The following is an 18345-nucleotide window of genomic DNA, read 5'->3' as shown; positions in this document are numbered from 1 at the left end:
GGTCACACGGTACAGTCAGGGAGACCTCGCTTTGGCCAGGTCCCATGGTACAGTCAGGGAGACCTCGCTTCGGCCAGGTCCCATGGTACAGTCAGGGAGACCTCGCTTCGGCCAGGTCCCATGGTACAGTCAGGGAGACCTCGCTTCGGCCAGGTTCCACGGTACAGTCAGGGAGACCTCGCTTTGGCCAGGTCCCATGGTACAGTCAGGGAAACCTCGCTTCGGCCAGGTCCCACGGTACAGTCAGGGGGCCTCGCTTCCGCCAGGTCCCACGGTAGAGTCAGGGGGACCTCGCTTCGAGGGTTCGCCACGTTTGGCTGGCCTGCTCCGGAGGGAGAGGCTGCGGGGCCCAACAGGACAGGTGGAGTGGATTGCAGCGCTGGCTGCTGTCCCCGTAGTCTCGGGGAATAAGGCTGCGACTCGTGATCCAGCGGCACTGGGACCGGTCCCAGCGCGAGCGCACTGTTTGACCCGGAGAAGGTCAGCTGAAGGTCACTGACGGGAGGACCTCGGCTGACCTCTGGCCAAAGATGGCCCGGGCGTGAGTCTCGGCCAGGGGCCGCACCGCAGCACCGCACGGCGCGTAAAATCCCTTGTAGTCCTGCCTGATAAGGCTAGGGGGCAAAGGTCTGGTACGGTAAGGTCTGGTCTGATAAAGTCAGGTCTAGCACGGTCTGGGCTGGTAAGATCTAGTCTGATAAGGTCTTACCTGGTGAGGTCTGGCCTGTTAAGGAAGGCCTGGTAAGGCCTGACCTGGTCTAGTCTTGTTGGTCTCGTTTGGAAAGGTCTGTTCTGGTAAGGTCTGGTCTGGTAAGGTCTAGTCTGATAAGGTGTTATCTGGTAAGGTCTGGTCTGTTAAAGTATGGCCTGGTAAGGCCTGACCTGGTCTAGTCTTGTTGGTCTGGTTTGGTAAGGTCTGTTCTGGTAAGATCTGGTCTGGTAAGGTCCGTTCCGGTAAGGTCTATTCTGGTAAGCTCTAGTCCGGTAAAGTCTGGTCTGGTAAGGTCTGGTCTGGTAAGGTCTGATCTGGTAAGGTCCGTTCTGGTAAGGTCTGGCCTGGTAAGGTCTGGTCAGGTTAAGTCTGTCTGGCAAAATGAAGGTCTGAGGCGAAATTATCCGGCGGATTTAACTGGACTAACTTTTTGGTAAGTTCAGGACGAAACATGTACAACAAGATGCAAGCGAGATGAAAGGCTATGAGCTCTTGGTTCTTCGACGTTACGAGTTTGGACTTTTGTAACTTGTATCAATAATCGAGCCACAGTATACCAGGAAGCACTTGTCAAACGACGTTAGCATACACTGGTCACGTTACATGGTCTATACTCAAGTGTCTTTATTCACAAGGTTTGTTTTGTTGAGCTCCGCTCACTCGTGACGATGAGCACAGCTTGAAGCGTCGAGTTTTTACATTACAGCCAATGCTTGATTGATCATGTTGTTTGACATGTACCTTCTGGAAGGTTCTTATTGCCAGCATAATAACTCCGAATTCGTGTGGCAAAACGAGTTCGGCATAGCCAGCACTCTGAGCCCACAGCGGTTCATACAGACAATTCGAGGTAGTTTTAAAAAATGACGGAGCCCAGACAGAGAAAAGGCAGCACAGCAAGACACAAACACATTTCAAATCAGACAAATCATCTGCCGCCGGCGGTGAACGCCGTAACTAGAGTCTCCCGCCGGCTACAAACGCCGTAACTGGTGTCTCCCGCCGGCGATAAACGCCATAACTAGTGCCTTCCACCGGCTACAAACGCCGTAACTAGTGTCTCCCGCCGGCGGTAAACACCGTAGCCAGTGCCTCCCGCCGGTGGTAAACGCCGTAATCATTGTCTCCCGCCAGCGGTAAATGTCCGGAAGCACTGGAGGATGAGTGTTCCTTACTCGAACGGCACGACACAGGTGACTGGGCCGAAGATCTCCTCGCGCATGCAGCGTGAATCGTCTTTTAGGTCGGTGATCACCGTGGGCTGCACGAAATAGCCCTGTAACAGAGGCAGAGACATCTCGCGGTAAACTAAGGTAGCTTAAGTTTGCGTGCCATCACATTCCAACAACAGCGAGCAACATAGACTTGTGCATGTGCGCGAAGAAGGAACACGTGGTGTGTACGGATATCGCAGGCAAGCAATGGGTTGGGACTGTCGGCTACGACTTAATGGGATGTTAAGTGGCAACATGTTTCTGAAATAGTTCGTGACGCCCACATAGTTTGCCAGAGCATAGGCGTAGGAACCTTCCAAAAAGTGTGGGGAGGGGGGGGGGGGCAACCTCAGGACGCACTTCAGAAGCTTTTTCTGGAAAACAAGCCCGATGACGGCGGGGGAGGAGGTAGAGATGGAGGTTATCGCTGTTTATTCAAGGGCAATGACTGATATTTTCTATATATGCATCTAGAGCTGTTTCTCACTGGTGCACACTCTCGCCTATCCGACGCATCAATGTCATTCGGCAAATAACACTATCCAGCTTCCCGAGATTATTCGTCCATTTCAACATCGTCTTTCCTAGGGACGCGAAATTCCACGAGGGGGTAGGCATCTTGGGCCATTGAGGAGGCATTTGTCTACAAAGGGTAGATGCCAAAGTATGGCCTCAGTAAAGGCAGGTGGGGATTTTGAATGTGAATCGATGGCTCACAGTACAACAGATTTTGCGTTCGCCTTCATTTCGCTGGCTGCTTTTCGAGAGATAAGACTTGTCGCGGCAGTTTAGGTGGAAACGAATTCGGAAGCTTGAAACTGCCAAAAACCAGGTGACAAAGCCAATAAGACTGGAGATTCTCCCTGGAGACCTAAGCCACAGAATGAAGATCCTTCTGTCATATATTCCTCGTCTGAGCTCTGCTCCGACCGCCTTCGGTGGCCACTGTCCTGGCCCGGCTGTCTCCGAATGACTGACCGCGGAATGATGGCATGAGTGCTTTGTTGCACGTTTCTGGATCAGCGTTGCTACCAATTGGGATGCAAAACATGTGCTGGACACCTGCAACAGTACCTTTTTACCGCATATCTTCCCTTATACCATACCACCCCCAGAAAAATGGCTCCGGGAGGCTGCCTACCTTAGGTATGAACTGGCCCAACGGACATTTAATTGCCCGCCACTCAACGTGGATGACTTGGTCTGCTTTTGCGCTTAGGCAGGGGGTAGCCAGAGTCTTGCTAAGAGGAACGTAGGGTTGACAAAAGCCCCTCTTATGGTGATCCCCCCTCCCCAAAAAATCCTGATATAGTTTTCTTGTTACCAAGGGATACGGTTTTCTTTATTTCATTGCAATTTTTGCGTTGTAACCAGAGCAGAAACCAGATGCTACCGTAAGATCAATTCTGCTTACAATTTTAAGGTCGATGAACCATAGAAATAAGGCGTTTAACGACCGTATGGAATAAATCGCAGGTGTCTTTAATTTACAATGGTTTAGTGAACTCTTTCTAAACCGACAGAATTCAGAAGCTTTTCCATGTTTTATCTGCGTTCTACAGACAATGAGGGCATCGCAAAGATGGACTGTAGATAGGCGTGTTTGATCGAAATTTGAGGCTGAAAATTTTGATCACAGATCGAGGGGTCAGCAAAATGCATTTACACCGCCAAGCCATGTTTGGCCGGAAATTTTAAGCATTCGGTTAGAATCAATAAGTGATACAATTATATAACGTGATTTTTAACATGGGCGTTTGCAAATCCTATCAACAAAAACCTCGACGCCAGGCGTTGCAGTCTCCGTAGTCAAAACGGACTATGGAGACTGCAAGTACTTAATTTTTCGCCGTGGGCCAGCGAAAATGATAACTGTTCTGAAATCATTACCTTTAAACACTTGAATGTATTAGTAGTAAAAGCTACGTGGCATAATTTTGAGCATGCGTACTCGCAAAACTTGTTTTAAAAAAACCACGACGCTAGGCATTGCAGTCTCCATAGCCCGCGCATCGTCGGCCCAGCAGATAATAGGGAGCCATGGCCAGCAGCTGAACGAAAATGATGACGCTTCTGAAAGCAGTACTTTTGAACGCTTCAGGATATCAAATCTTACATCTACAATGCAGTCTGGGTGCATATTTCACGTGTGCAATTTTTGCATTGGTGGTAAGAACGGATTGGTCCTTAAAGCACCGCGAAGTGGTGCTGGAATCTGGTGGTGGAACTGAAAGAGTAAAGGTAGATTCTCTATTGTTCGTGTTTCTGTAACTACTAGTCCATCTAGAAGACAGATTAACGTGGCGCCCGCCGTCTGGTGACACTTGCAGTGGCCAACGCCGTTCGGTTTTACGGAAGCTACAACACAGGCCATCGCTGTCCTTGCTCTCGAGGCTGCGGGCGGGCATGTTCAAACCTTTCGATGCATTTTTTCACTAATCCATCCTGGAAAAGGAACGTTTTCAGGCAAACATGGGATGGCCCTGTTCGTTTTTTTTTACCCCCACTCTACTCAACAATAATGGGACCCCATATTTCCCTCCGGGCAAGGGGTCCATTGAGTAGGACACCAGAGGCACATTACCGGTTCCGGTCAAGGGCTGATAGGTCACTCCGGCCCACCGCGAAGTGTCTTTTGACTGTCATTCTAGCGACCTGGTCGATCCGGAGGCCGTTGCAAGGACATAACATATCGCATTGTTCCCCTCCCTCACGCGAGAGCCCTCTGACCCGCGCAGTTGCCCATAGATCAGCACAGGAACCCTCATTGACGCAGCAACATCGCTGATCGCCACACGTGGTCCAATAATTGTCACATATGCTCCAGTTCCGTGTTTTTCTGAGTTCCTCAGAGACACTGAGGAATCCCTGAACGTAGACTGTAGATGAAATGGGGTCCTAAGCTTGTATTAACATGGCTAATCCATGTTCGTCTTAAAATCCTCAAGATTCAGTCCGAATTAATTATTGATAAAAACTATGTGATATGGTTTTCAACATACGCGCTCGCAGGTCATAGCAACAATAGCCTGGATGTCCGGCGTTGCGTTTTCCATAGGCCGCGCGGCGTCGGCCTGTGGCTGTGACACTAAGCGATGGCCAATAAGCAAACGAAAAAGATGACGCATATTGAGGAAGATGGCTGGTGAACTGGGTAAATCGGCATGCACATTTAAGTGTGTTGGAAAAGTAAGCTAAACGCAACCTCAACCTGAAAAGTGGGGGGCCAGTTAACACTGTTGCCCCCCAACGTTGAAAAGTGGAGAGGGGCTATGGCCCCCTGCCCCCCCCCCCCCCCCTATGCCTACGCCCATGTGCCAGAGTACTGACGCTGCTCCCGATTTACTTTTTCTCATGAGTCCAAATGCCTTGCACCAGCGCATCCGCTAGTATGTGTATATGTGCAATGGGAGCATACGCCCCCTATAAAATCAACTTGTTTCATCTTAAACACCATCTGTCATCTGCCCGCGCCGAGCCCTGAACGACGACGGTTCGTCCCTCCCCCCCCCCCCAAGTTGTTCTATACAAACCACCCGTGCCGTACCACCCCCGTCTCCCCGCGCCGCGATCCCTACAGCAGCGTGCCTGCCCGGCCGCCCTGTCGCTGACCTGCTTATTAGCCTGGGGCAGCTGTAAGGCGGGGTCGACCCCTTCGCCACAGAGCAGGGTGCCGCCCTCGTCGCGCGCCAGCTGAAGGTAACGGCGCACCTTCTCCAGCTGTGCTCGGTTGTTCAGCGGCCCCATGAACACGCCCTCTTGGTCGGGCGGCCCGACCCGCTTTGACCTGAGGTCACCGGTGCATGCGTCAGGCTGCGCCGCACCGAGGCGTGACGTCATATGATCGGATCGGGCTGGAGGGATGGCCACGGAAGCTCGGGTCTCATCGCAGCTCTCTCTCCAATAGCAGCGACGGCTGCGATAAAAATGAGCTCGAGGAACCTGTAAGGGAATCGTATAATATTCAGGGTGGCTGTTCCATGGGTCCTGTCATGCAACACAAAACAGCAAAAGTGAGACGGTCGAAATCCTGTCAGACTTTGGGGCTGTGCGGACTAAGTTCTGAGTGTTCTAGCACTAAGATTGGCAGACCAGGTGATGACGAAGCATGTCTGTGCTCGTGATATGCGTCGATTCAAGAATCACTGATGTGAATGATATCAAATTTATACGAGAGGACCTTCCGTCAGTTGTCAAGTGCATTTGTGAGGAGCATTATTGACATAGCTGAGATAGTATCAAAAGCCTTATTTCTCGAAAAAAGGAGAATGGAGATATAGGTGCGTTGATATTTCGCCAATACGCCTTAAAAAACATGACAGAAGTAAATTCACTTTTTCTATTGTTTCGATAAAGGCGTGCTGCCGAAATATCAACGCATCTATATTTCCATGCCCTTGTTTTTTTTTCTCCAAGGGGGCATTCCGTATAGCTCCTACTGTACCACTGAAGCATGACGTACACGCTGTCCTGAAACACGCTGTCCTGAAACACGCTGTCCTGAAACACGCTCTCCTGAAACTGCTCGTGGATTCATATCATGCAATTCACAGCCGCCCCGTGACCAGATTTTCGCGGTCAGTCCCTAAATATAGGCACCACAACGAACAAGCTGCTTTCAAGCAGCTAAGCGCGCGTCCATCACCTACCGGGTCTCCTTCACGAACAGCTGCAGAAACTCGTCGTAGATGGCTTTCTGCACGAAGATGCGCGAGGTGCAGAGGCAGACCTGGCCCGAGTTGACGAAGGCGCCGCGCGTCAGCGTCGGGATCGCCTCCCTCAGGTCTGCATCGGCGAACACCACGGCCGCGTTCTTGCCACCCATCTGTCAACGGCGAACGGTGTGTGGGCACTGCGCTGCACCAGCATCATGAGGGAGGCGAGTCTTCCTGGCAACACGTGGGCGGCATAACTCATTGGCAGTAGGTGAGCGGCATACCTGACCAGCAGGATGTAAGCGACATGCCCTACCGACCGATGTCTGGCCAGCGCACGCCGCCCCACACCGGAGGCACACGCCGCTCCACACCGGAGGCGCACGCCGCCCCACACCGGAGGCGCACGCCGCCCCACACCGGAGACGCACGCTGTCCCACACCGGAGGCGCACGCCGCGCCACACCGGAGGCGCACGCCGCCCCACGCCGGAGGCGCACGCTGTCCCACACCGGAGGCGCACGCCGCCTCACACCGGAGGCGCACGCCGCGCCACACCGGAGGCGCACGCCGCCCCAACACCGGAGGCGCACGCCGCCCCACACCGGATGCGCACGCCGCCCCACACCGGAGGCGTGGCCCGCCCGACGACAGGTGGGGCAGCTCGGTGTCGATTTTTCAAAACAATGTACTGGGTAAGGTGGGGGGGGGGGGGGGGCAGAGTGGTATATACTTAAAGTACACTTTATGTTAAGATATAATGCATATGCATATGTGTATATATATATATATATATATATATATATATATATATATATATATGACCAACACTTGCTATATGCTTCTGGAAGCTTATGTGCTTAGCGCACATGTGGAAGCCTGAGAGGCAGTTCGCATTAGCTTTTTATAAACGCGCCTCCTTTGTAAACCTGAATGGGTGCAGTTGCACCAGTCTCTAGCGTACTGAAAACGGGACACCTGTGCATAATTCACCCCTACGTGTTTAGAGGAATTTTTTAAGTATGTCGTATTGTATGAACAACGATTGAGCGTCTACAATATATGGGGCTATTACAACTCATTTACACCTCAGTTCTCGACACACCAAAGTTGAACCGATAAAACAGACGCATTTCGGTTAATGTACGACAAAACACTGGCACCCTCCACGCATTATTTCAGAACATGGTCCTCAACCTTTGCCCCAAATACATACAGTACGTTAAGGTAGCTACCCTCCCATTGAGCATACCTGGAGTCGCTCGTTAAAAAACATTGCTAGCCTTCTGTACTGCTGGGGCACACTGTTGCAGGCTTTTTTGCCTCTGGAGGGAGAGCGAACCTCGCTCGCTTCAGTTCGAACATGTGGTACCAAACATGGCAAAGGAAACCCCCGTCACGGCGATACCATAAACAACGCAGGCTGGCTGCAAAGGCGCTGCTAGTTGAGTTGGCTCTTCAGTAATGGTGCGATCATACTCATTTGCGCATACTCGGTGCTCAATGAGCCCACTATCACAAGAACGTGGTCATATTCTTGGTAAGGTGGGATGGGGGTGGGTGACACAGATTTGACGAGGAGCCTCCTCCTTGTGAAAGCCCCTCCAGAAAATGTCACCAAATATGGCCACTTGATCTCGATGGGCGCGATTTTTTTTGCTGTGTTTCACCTTTCAGTTGTCTCTAACGGAAACAAAGGCCAGAAGCCATCGAAAGATGCAAATACGCTTGTACTTTGAATTCAGGAAGCCAAAGGAATTGGGTGTTAAATGATTGCATGAATACGGCACCTGCGCCATTCATTCGGCAGTGGATAATTGGAATGTATCTGAGCCGATAGAACGCGAAGGTTGCGCAGCTATTTTTCTGGATCGTACAAAGCTATGTGGACGTAGATGATGGTGAACGCAGACTGCAGATCCAAATGGGATCACACATTTCTTTTCAAATGGCCAACTCATGTTCTTCTGGGAATTTTAACCATTTTTCCAGAATCGATTACTGGAAAAACTACTTTGCAGTTCTGACCATGCGCGCTTACAACCCTTAGAACGACACACCCGACACCTGGTGTCGCAATCTCCAGGCAGTGCGGCGCTGGAACGAGGCTAACACTGGAAGTCGGCCAGCGGGCGAACAAAAACGATAGCGTTTCTGAAAGGAGTGTCTTTAAACGCTGTAGCATGTTAATGTTTACATTTATAATATCATAGGGGCATGTGTCACCTGTACAAATTATACATGTATGAACAGAACGGATAACCATTGGCAGTACGGCGACTTGATCCTGAAGTTTGGTGGTGGTGGGCCACCAGGAAAGGTAGAATTTTTGTTTTCGTGTCGCTGCCGCTGTAAATTCATTCACAGAATAGTCTCAAAATACACGGGTGAAATTTACACCCATCCTAACTTTCAAACGGCGACGGCTGTCCTCGCGCGCCAGGCGCCGCGGCCCGGTGCTAGCTGCAGCGGCTAACGCAACATGACAGCGACGCTCGGTCTGATAAAAACTGCAGCGCCAGCAATTGGTGCTTTCGTTCCTGAACTTACGAGCACGCCCGCTCAAAATATTGGGATTTAATTTGTTTCACGAGTCGACTCATGGCAATATGATGAGAGTCCACAAGTTTCACAAGTTGAGTTTTAGAACAAGGATAGACGTCCTCCTTTCTGTTGGTCTTTTTTCGTTTTTGACCTCATTTTGATCCGCGATATTAAACATTAAGGACACTACTTACCTTTTGTGGGCCAGAGGTCCGCTGGGAGGAGCACAAGGGGGCGCATCATATTACCTTTTGCGGGCCAGAGGTCCGCTGGGAGGAGCACAAGTGGGCGCATCATATTGTCCGGTCATGGAGTTAGGGCCACTCAGCCACAGCGCGGGTGTCCGCCGGCTGTCATGCTAGTGACACAGGGGCGAGGTCCCCCGGTCCATACGAAAGCCCTTAGAGGGATCGATCATCATTGGTGACCTGCCTGACAGAGGTCCCCTGACCTGCGCACTTGGCCCCGAATCGGGGCAGGAGCCCTCATTGGTATAACAAGACTCCTTATCGCCACAGCTGGGAAAAAATAGGGGGCGCAGAGTTCGGCTCATTTTCGGTCTAAATGCATTTTTCGACTCCAGTTCGGCTCGACGGGCCCTTGGCTGGCATTGGGTTGGAGAGGCTCCCATTCGGTACAGGGCGATGACTGAGAGTTCCCTTGTCCTTATGTCTTCTTATTGTCAAAGTGCCCCTACACACGCAAGAGGCCCGCCGGCATTTGGGATTCCTCTCCCTGTTCCTGTAGCAAATTTTTTATGTCTGATTCGGGGCCCCTTGCCGACATATGACCCCCTGCTAGGCACTGTATGTCCCTGACAGACACAGGGGTTCTCATTGTTTCAGCGGTCCCGACCAATGTACATCGCACGTCGCGGCCTTGTCCATGCTGAGAAATGGGTACTCAGTCTTACACCTGAAGCTGGAATAATCTGGTAACACATTTGTCACGTGTCACAATCGTTGAGCCTCCACCACGGCGGTGTGGTTTCTAAAATATGAAAGGGGCTTGAGCGGAGAAAATACAGTCCTAAATGCATTAAGAAACATATTTCTCCCCGGCATTTGACCCACTTTCCTCTCGCCGTTATGGAGTTGGGGAGCTCTCAACGTCCCTCACCCCAACCGAACAGTAAACTACAACCCTGCTCTGATACGCTTCCCTGCTCGGCCTCGGTGGATGATGTTGTTCTTGGCCATCATTCCATTTTGTTTGGCGTCGATTGCCGAAAGAAGGTTTTCGTTAGATTAAATATATAAACAATAGCACGTAATCAATTATTGATGCCACGCTGGTTCAGACGTTGTTGGACGGGTACGGCGTTCACGTATCGGTAGTGAAGAGTGTAGGCTCATGTGCGCAACTATGAAAAGCTGACATGGGAACACCGGCTGGTAGCTGCTAGGCGGGTTGCACGTTAAAACGCGGCACATTCATGATGCACATGTCTGTTGATGACTTGAACTTCATGGAGGTTCGAAAGCATTGGTTAAGCACACATGATTGGCAAGCATTTCTGCGCCCCTACTCTCGTCTTTTCTCAAATGTTGATAAAAGCACGATCACCTTACCTCCAGACAGACTTTCTTCAGCGCAGGGGCACACAATTCGTTGATGTGCTTTCCGACGACGGTCGAGCCGGTGAAAGAGACGAGCTTGACGTCAGGGTGCTTCACTAGCGCCTCTCCCGCCCGCGGACCGAACCCAAATACAATATTGACAACACCAGGCGGCAGGCCAATCTCGTGCAAGACCTGAAAGAAAAGCCTTGGTGAGGTTTTGCCATGATCCAGGGAGGAAGGAAGTGCTGCAAGATAGTCACGTCCACACGCGCCAGGCCTCGAACTGATAACTCGGTGCACATATACATGAAATCCCGGGGTGAAGACCGCAGCTTTGCTCGCTGACGTCCCTTGGAAGGAGGGGGGAAACAGGAATGCCAGCGCTCGCCGGTCATTGCGACGGCGCCATCGTGCACAGTATTGCTGACGCCAAATGTGTGTAGTGTTGCAAACATTCGATGGCATGAGGTGTGACGCGAGAGGCATCTCATCCGCGCAAGGAGTTGAGCTCTGTTGGTTGCAAAATACAATACTTAACCCTTAAACGGAGCAGGCCTATCAAAGATACCTTCTCATGCACTTTTCTTAGAACGGTTAAAAATATCTTACTGTCAGTAAGGAGCTTTCAGCCTAAACAAATACCGGACGCCTAAAGCATGAACACTCCTGTATTTTGTCTACGCCCGCGCACTACGAACCAAAACACCGCGATAACAAAAGTACCACCCGGTGGACAGGCTACCCACAACAATGATCAACCTTGATCGAAAGAGAGCATTCAGCATTACTGATCCATGTTAAGTCTCACTTCAGCAGGTCAGAATAGAGCGTAGGGTCTTTATCCCCTAAATAAAATGCCGGTCTTTAAAACTTGGAAGTGTTCACCTGAATGTGCTGGATTCTTTTTGGTCCACTCCCCTGTGCCAGCTCCAAAGCAGCATGTAAATCCACCAAACTAAACATGTAAACCAGCAAACCCACCTCGGCGAGTTTGAAGGCCGTGAGGGAAGTGAACTCGCTGGGCTTGCAGACCACCGTGTTTCCCGTCATAATTGCTGGGGCGATCTGCAAACACCAACTCAGTCAGGCTGAGACAGACAAACTCAGTCAGGCTGAGACAAACGCATTCAGTCAGGCTGAGACAGACGAACTCGGTCAGGCTGAGACAGACGCACTCAGTCAGGCTGAGACAGACGAACTCGGTCAGGCTGAGACAGACGAACTCAGTCAGGCTGAGACAGACGAATTCAGTCAGGCTGAGACAGACGAATTCAGTCGGGCTGGGGCGGACGCGTTGCCCCAGGCCCATTGTCCAGGACACCAATGAATTTCACTAGGCGGCGCCGAGGGAGCACGATAGGATCACGATAGGAGCACGATAGGAGCACGATGGGCCCCGGTGATCGTGACTGCGATCACGACCGGCAAGGGTTCCGCCGCTGGTGAGGTGGGGAGATCACGACCGGCAAGAGTTTCGCCGCTGGTGAGGTGGGGAGATCACGACCGGCAAGGGTTCCGCCGCTGGTGAGGTGGGGAGATCACGACCGGCAAGAGTTTCGCCGCTGGTGAGGTGGGGAGATCAAGACCGGCAAGAGTTTCGCCGCTGGTGAGGTGGGGAGATCACGACCGGCAAGAGTTTCGCTGCTGGTAAGGTGGGGAGATCACGACCGGCAAGAGTTTCGCCGCTGATGAGGTGGGGAGATTACAACCGGCAAGGGTTCCGCCGCTGGTGAGGTGGGGCGACTACTGTGAAACTGCACAGACACAAATTTAAGAAACATTTAGCCTTTGCCTCAGGAGTACAGTTTCGCAAAATGAGTTGGGGCAGGGGTGGAGGTGAGTAAAAGACTATGGCTGAATCAACTCACAAAATATGCCAAAAGAGGTTTCTATTTGACTTCCAGGTGTTCAACTTTCTGCTCAGAGTTGGAGCGGGGGGGGGGGGGCATATTAACCAAACCAAGCATGAAATTGCACCCGTGCTCCGCCTGTCCCTACTTCCCCCCCCCCCCCCCCCCCCCCAGTTTCCCGTATGTGCTCCCTCGCAGCGTGAGCCGCCCGCAGTCCTACTGCATGACGTTTCGAGGAAAACATTGATCGCGTGTAACAACACACAATAACCGGTTGACGGCGAGTGCTGTCCTTCGAACAAAGCCAAGCGGCATGTAGAATTGTGGCTTAAGTGATGCTGGCGTCAACAGCATTGAACTGTCGGACATTGCATGAAAGTACAACTCCAACAGTAGCGGCTGCATCCACAGGCGAGAATTACAACGGAAGTAAAGCCCAAACAAATAGATGGCCATCAGCTATTCTGATCTAATTTGATCAAACGTGATGATAGGTTTCAACTAAAGTGAACCTCCAATTTTGACCTGAAATGTGATTTGAAAAAACAGACATCAGCCACGCTACCGCAAGTTCTTATTTCATAGAACAATAAAGCAGCTGTTTTCGACCACCGACGGCCGCGTTATTATCGCTGATTACACGAAATGAGTGTTACAACAACAGCTCCTGCCAACAGGAGTGCTACGACATCACTTCTCTTGCCACTGCCTGTGCGCTTCGGTGCCCCGTGACGAAACCCGTACTGCAGAAGTGTGTACCGTCTTTACTTCCATCGCAAAAACTCATATGTAACTATTTATACACAAAGTTAATACTACTGCGAACACCTATTCGCGGCATTAGTGCCAAAGGACAACACTTATGCTCTAAAAACGTAGACACCCATTACTTCCCCTGCAAAAACGCATACAGCCTTTTCTTATATACGACATTATTAAAACAACAGTACTAGCCTTATTCATTGGAGAAAAACCACGAGAATGCAGATGCAGACGCGGCGATATTTCGGCCACATGTCGTTATCGAAACGAAGAGCAGAAGTGAATTAAAAATTGCCTGCCTACTCGATTTAAAAAATCCTCCTCGATTTTTTTTGGAAACAGCAAGCCACAGATTTTACAGGACACCAATGTTTAAGGGATTAAACAAGGAGCAATTGCCAGACACTATTACGATACAGTGCATGTCTAACTGATAACTAGAAGACGCGAATAATATGCGTACATGCAAACAAATTCAAGTAAACAGGCATCACGCATTCTCCTCATTCAAACATGTACGCGAAATGAAGTAAACAGGCATCACATGTCACACATCAATTATACATGCAAGCCATTTTAAGCTGGCACACATCACACATCAAGCCACATATCACACTCGCATAATGGGCCCTGATGAGCCCTGTACGTTAGGGGTTGGTCGCCGACTTTTTATGATAATAAATTTACTTATTTTCCTGTATGGGTGGTTCTGTGCTCTGCAGATAACTTTGAGCTCTAAAAAGGGCGAGGAGTCCATATCTCCATGGACTTCACCCTGAGCGTGATTTACTACAAAATGCCCACCGAGAGGGTTATTCCCTGTTTTGTAACAATGCTCCTCGTAATTGCGCTTTAGAACATACGACGTTATCTCTATTACATATATATATATATATATATATATATATATATATATATATATATATATGTATATATATATATATATGTATATATATATATATATATATATATATATACGCGACATTAGTACTGCACGAGAAAACCTATGCTTGAAAAGCTTATGTCCACCATTGTCTCTACTGCAAATACTTATACATTGCTCACACACACAACATGATTTTCACTGCAAGGACTTATAGGGGACATTAATGCTACACGACAAAACTTAAATTTCAAAAGTATAAGTAGAATTACTTTTACTTCATAAATGCATAGTCTTTATGCATCTCCAACGTTACTTTTACTGCTAATATTTCTCCGGAGTGCAAAATGAGTAAACATCAGGCAGGGATGTACGAACAATTCGTAGGAAAGGAAGGAGCCCCTACCGGGCAATGTTGCATGTAAAATTTTGTGGTATCGACACGAAACACAACTCGTTCATTATGTTATGTTAATTTGTCGATTTGTCGCTGTGTTTGGCGTGTGAGCAAAAGCTGCAATTTCGGTATTGAAATCTCGATGACCGATAAAACGTTTGAAGTGTTAGTTCTGTCATACAACACTATAGCCTCAGGTAAGTCACCGTAGCAGAAGAAATGCCGCGTTTCAGTGTACACCAAGCAAGGGTTGCACTTTCGTATTCAGTCGAGACCCCATCCACCCCTCATACGTGACAGAAAGGTGTGTCACGTTCGGGGCAAACGCCGTGTTTCATCTTTTTTGGAGGGGTTTGGACGTTCTTACCCTGCTTTGCCCCAAACATGTTTTGTAACACGACGTCAATACACCATGTTTTTTTCCATTTGGAAAAACGCCGCTTAGACATATTGTCGTTGTGGGTCTGTCGAACGCGATACTTGCAGCAGCAATAATGTGTGGACACTATGGAATGGCACCTGCAGTCGGATCCCAGCCCAGCCCAGTACTCCCATGTGGTCGTCCCTCAGGAACCTCCGTGAGGCTTCAACCTATGGGTTCGAATGCTGACAGCTGTAAATTGTGGAGTGCCGCCTGAATGTCGCAGCGATTGTGTACCGCATCGTATCGCAGAAATGTCGCGTATAAGCATTGACCGAAGAAGTCATATCTCTGATAAGTAGATGCTATATAGTTTTTGCAGTAGCCATGATGGTAGGCGTAACATTTTTTGGATACACGTTTTTCATTATTTCTCGGGTTTGCTGTGTACCACTGGAACCATGTATAGCCCGCTGCAGTAGAGGTAATATGCATAATTCAAGGCTGATACGTCTTTGCTGTAGAAGTTACGACGAGCGTATGTTTGGGACAAGCAATGTCGCGTATAACCCATGTCGGACCACCTGTGAGTGGGACTTTTTACCGCAGCACCAATGTCGTGTTACCAACCTCGCCTGGTTTGTACCACGTCCTGATCATTCGTCTCTCTGCCGCAGCGTCATTATCTCTGACCTCGGTGGAAGGCGGGGAACGAGTACGACTGGCGCAACCGAACAGACAATGACACTTAATGGAAGTTCTGGCGTGATGTCACGCTTCCGGCTGGAGCTGTGACGTCACCCTCCCGGCCGGAGCTGCAGCGAACGCCAACGCTAGGCTCCTGCTGAACCGGCTACAGACAGCTGGCAATATACTAACTAAGGTACGGTCATTCGCCAACGTTTGCTACTGGGGAGGTCGTTAGTGATCCCTGCGTGGGAAGCAGTGACGGCGCCAGCCGCCTGGGGCAGCTCACGCACTGAAACGGGATATGGCCATCCAGGCAGATGCATGGCTATGGCCTGTGCATGCTTTTTTGTACGCGTTCCAAAGCTCTGCCCAACATTTTTTACACAAGGTCACACGCATCCGCGATACAGCAGATTGGCGGATGCGGGCCTGGCCCTAACCGCTCTGTCGTTTTGTTGTAGACTATGAGCGCAAATGGTGTACGTGCCCTTGCCCTCGTATCATTGGCTCTTTATTGGATGTTTTATCAGGTTGTTTACTTACAGGAAGAATGTGATAGTGACGCAAGCATAACTCGTCATCGTCCGTCAGTTGGGTGGCAGACAGCTCTGAACTTCAGCTCAGTCCACTCAGGCATTCATAGCTCAGTCCACTCAGGCAGTCATTGGATTATAGTTATGCGCACCTAGGGAATCCAGGGCATATTGTTTGTTTGCGTATGCTTACTTGTAAAATCGTGTTATGTCAGGGGTAGTTAGGTCATTCTACGACAAATCGACGGGTCGATTAAAAAAAAAATCATTCCGGTTGGTTTGCATGGGTAACTTCAGGTTCACAACAACTGCTAACCACAGCTTGCGTGAACCCCGAACCCACCACTGCCCCGAACCCACCACCCAGGTCGTGCCGTCCCGATCAACGGATGATTTTGTCTCCGCCCTTTTGCCAGACAGGAATGCGGAGGTTTTTACGCGCCGCGCAATGCTGCAGCACAGCCGCCCGGGCCTCGGTTGACCCTTGTTGGTCAGTTGCCAGCTGACCTTTCCATTTCAGTCGGGTCAAACAACACGCCTACTCCGGGACTCGTGCCCAGTGGCGCTGGATTGCGAGTCAAGCATCCTTCCCCTAGACCACGGAGGCGGCGAATGGTCAACTGTACACCCTCGTCTCCCGGATGGTGATAAAAATGGGTCACAGAGGTTGTTAACGCCGCTCAAAACGCCTGTCACATTTTCATGCCTTAGAGCTGAGCGGTTTTGAAGTTACGGCCTCCGGCATTTCGTGTTGTACGGTCGAATGGCTCCGTTCGGTATCGATTTTCACTAAGATGAAAGAAAATCGGATATTAATGAAAACGTTTTGTTGATCAGTTCACCTAGGAGGCAACATGGTTAAAAAAACATCCCAGATTACGTGTCTGTCGTAGTTAGAATCATTGCCAAAGAAATATGGGTTGCGGCATTATGAACATTCGCAATGCATGTAACACCATTTTGATGCGATTTTGAACCCTTCCTCATTTACGTGTGAAAGAGCGTAGTATGAGCCCGATCCGATTAAACAATAGACAGAAGGTTATCGGCTTGGAAAGGTTTGGAAACAATGCTACAATAAAGGACCACGGGTGTCGATTCGTATTCATTTGGATGGCCCGTTGCCTCCCCTCCCCCCCCCCCACAAGTCCACTTTGCCCCCCCCCCCATCGTGAGTTTGGTCCCCAACCTTCTGGAGGCTATGTGGTCCCTTTACCCCTCCCCCCCTTGCGTTCGTTTTGTGCATCAGATATGACGGGCACAACTGGGGCTGTTCAAGCTTTTCATTGCTGCAAGACACTGCCAATATAACCATGCGCTCCTGCCGCACAACAGGCACGAGCGTATTGTCCTATCACTGGGCTCTTGTCTAACTGCTGAGTCGCCCGCATGAACAAGACACGACTTCACAAAATATTGATACCTTATGGGAAAATTCTTCGTGCCTTGCAAGAGCTCACAATGTCCTGCTCACTCTTTATTGTGCAGTGACCGATTCAAGAGTGGCATACACATATTTGGGATAGCTGGATGATCACTTTTACGTGAAGGTTTGCAAAATTATGTTTCAAGCCAGTGGGAAAAAAAACTGTCACCAAAGGTAGCCCTGCAACCACGCAACTCGAAATTACTGTGGGCTCTCTCTCTCTGAAAAAAACTCCAAAACGGTGTATTTTGGAGATCTAAAAAGGTCACAGGTAACTTCATCGCCGATCACAACCCCGGGAATCCAGTTCAATCCAAATCCGAGGGATAAGAGCATAAGGCGCTTGTTGATTCATCGTGGAACGCCCCAATTTTAAACTGTTCCGCCCAAAGCTGCTACGACTGGCTCCCATACCATCGTTATAGTTGAAAAACTTTACAACCCATCAGCTAGAGACATTGAGTAGAATTCTGTCAGCTTAGAACGGGAAAATAGCACAAACGATATGAGTTTGCTCATCGACATTTAATACGCACCCGGGTGGCCGGTTGAACATGCTTCCCTTGGGTGGGGTGCGCGTTAATCTGTCCCTGATATCCCCAAGACCACCAGGGCTAGACACACCAAATACACAAGGTGGAATGGTCTGTATGTAATCTCCCTTGTGTGAACATTCGATGATGCTGATTTGGGGTTTTAGGGCGCATCGACTGCTGTAGGTCATGCAGCGCCCATGTGTGAAAATTCGAGGTCCAT

At 49.9% G+C, this 18345-nt stretch overlaps 1 protein-coding gene across 4 annotated transcripts in view; it reads right to left on the bottom strand.

Moving 5' to 3' along the window:
• The window catches only part of LOC119104850 (2-aminomuconic semialdehyde dehydrogenase), a 47679-nt gene that overhangs the window by 3638 nt on the left and 25696 nt on the right, over positions 1-18345 (bottom strand). For all 4 annotated transcript variants that reach the window (XM_037228577.1, XM_037228574.1, XM_037228576.1 and 1 more), the window contains 5 exons: positions 11669-11752; positions 10697-10879; positions 6576-6751; positions 5539-5713; positions 1888-1988 (listed from right to left, as the gene is read on the bottom strand). In XM_037228577.1, the coding sequence (XP_037084472.1) occupies positions 1888-1988; positions 5539-5713; positions 6576-6751; positions 10697-10879; positions 11669-11752 (719 nt within the window). The remainder of the gene's footprint in view (positions 1-1887; positions 1989-5538; positions 5714-6575; positions 6752-10696; positions 10880-11668; positions 11753-18345) is intronic.

Source organism: Pollicipes pollicipes, unplaced genomic scaffold (genome assembly GCF_011947565.3).
Source record: "Pollicipes pollicipes isolate AB1234 unplaced genomic scaffold, Ppol_2.1 Scaffold_6052;HRSCAF=7182_pilon_pilon_pilon, whole genome shotgun sequence".
Lineage (NCBI taxonomy): Eukaryota > Metazoa > Arthropoda > Thecostraca > Pollicipedomorpha > Pollicipedidae > Pollicipes > Pollicipes pollicipes.
The sequence above is the reverse complement of the archived record's forward strand: the minus strand, read 5'-3'. Positions and strand labels throughout refer to the sequence as shown.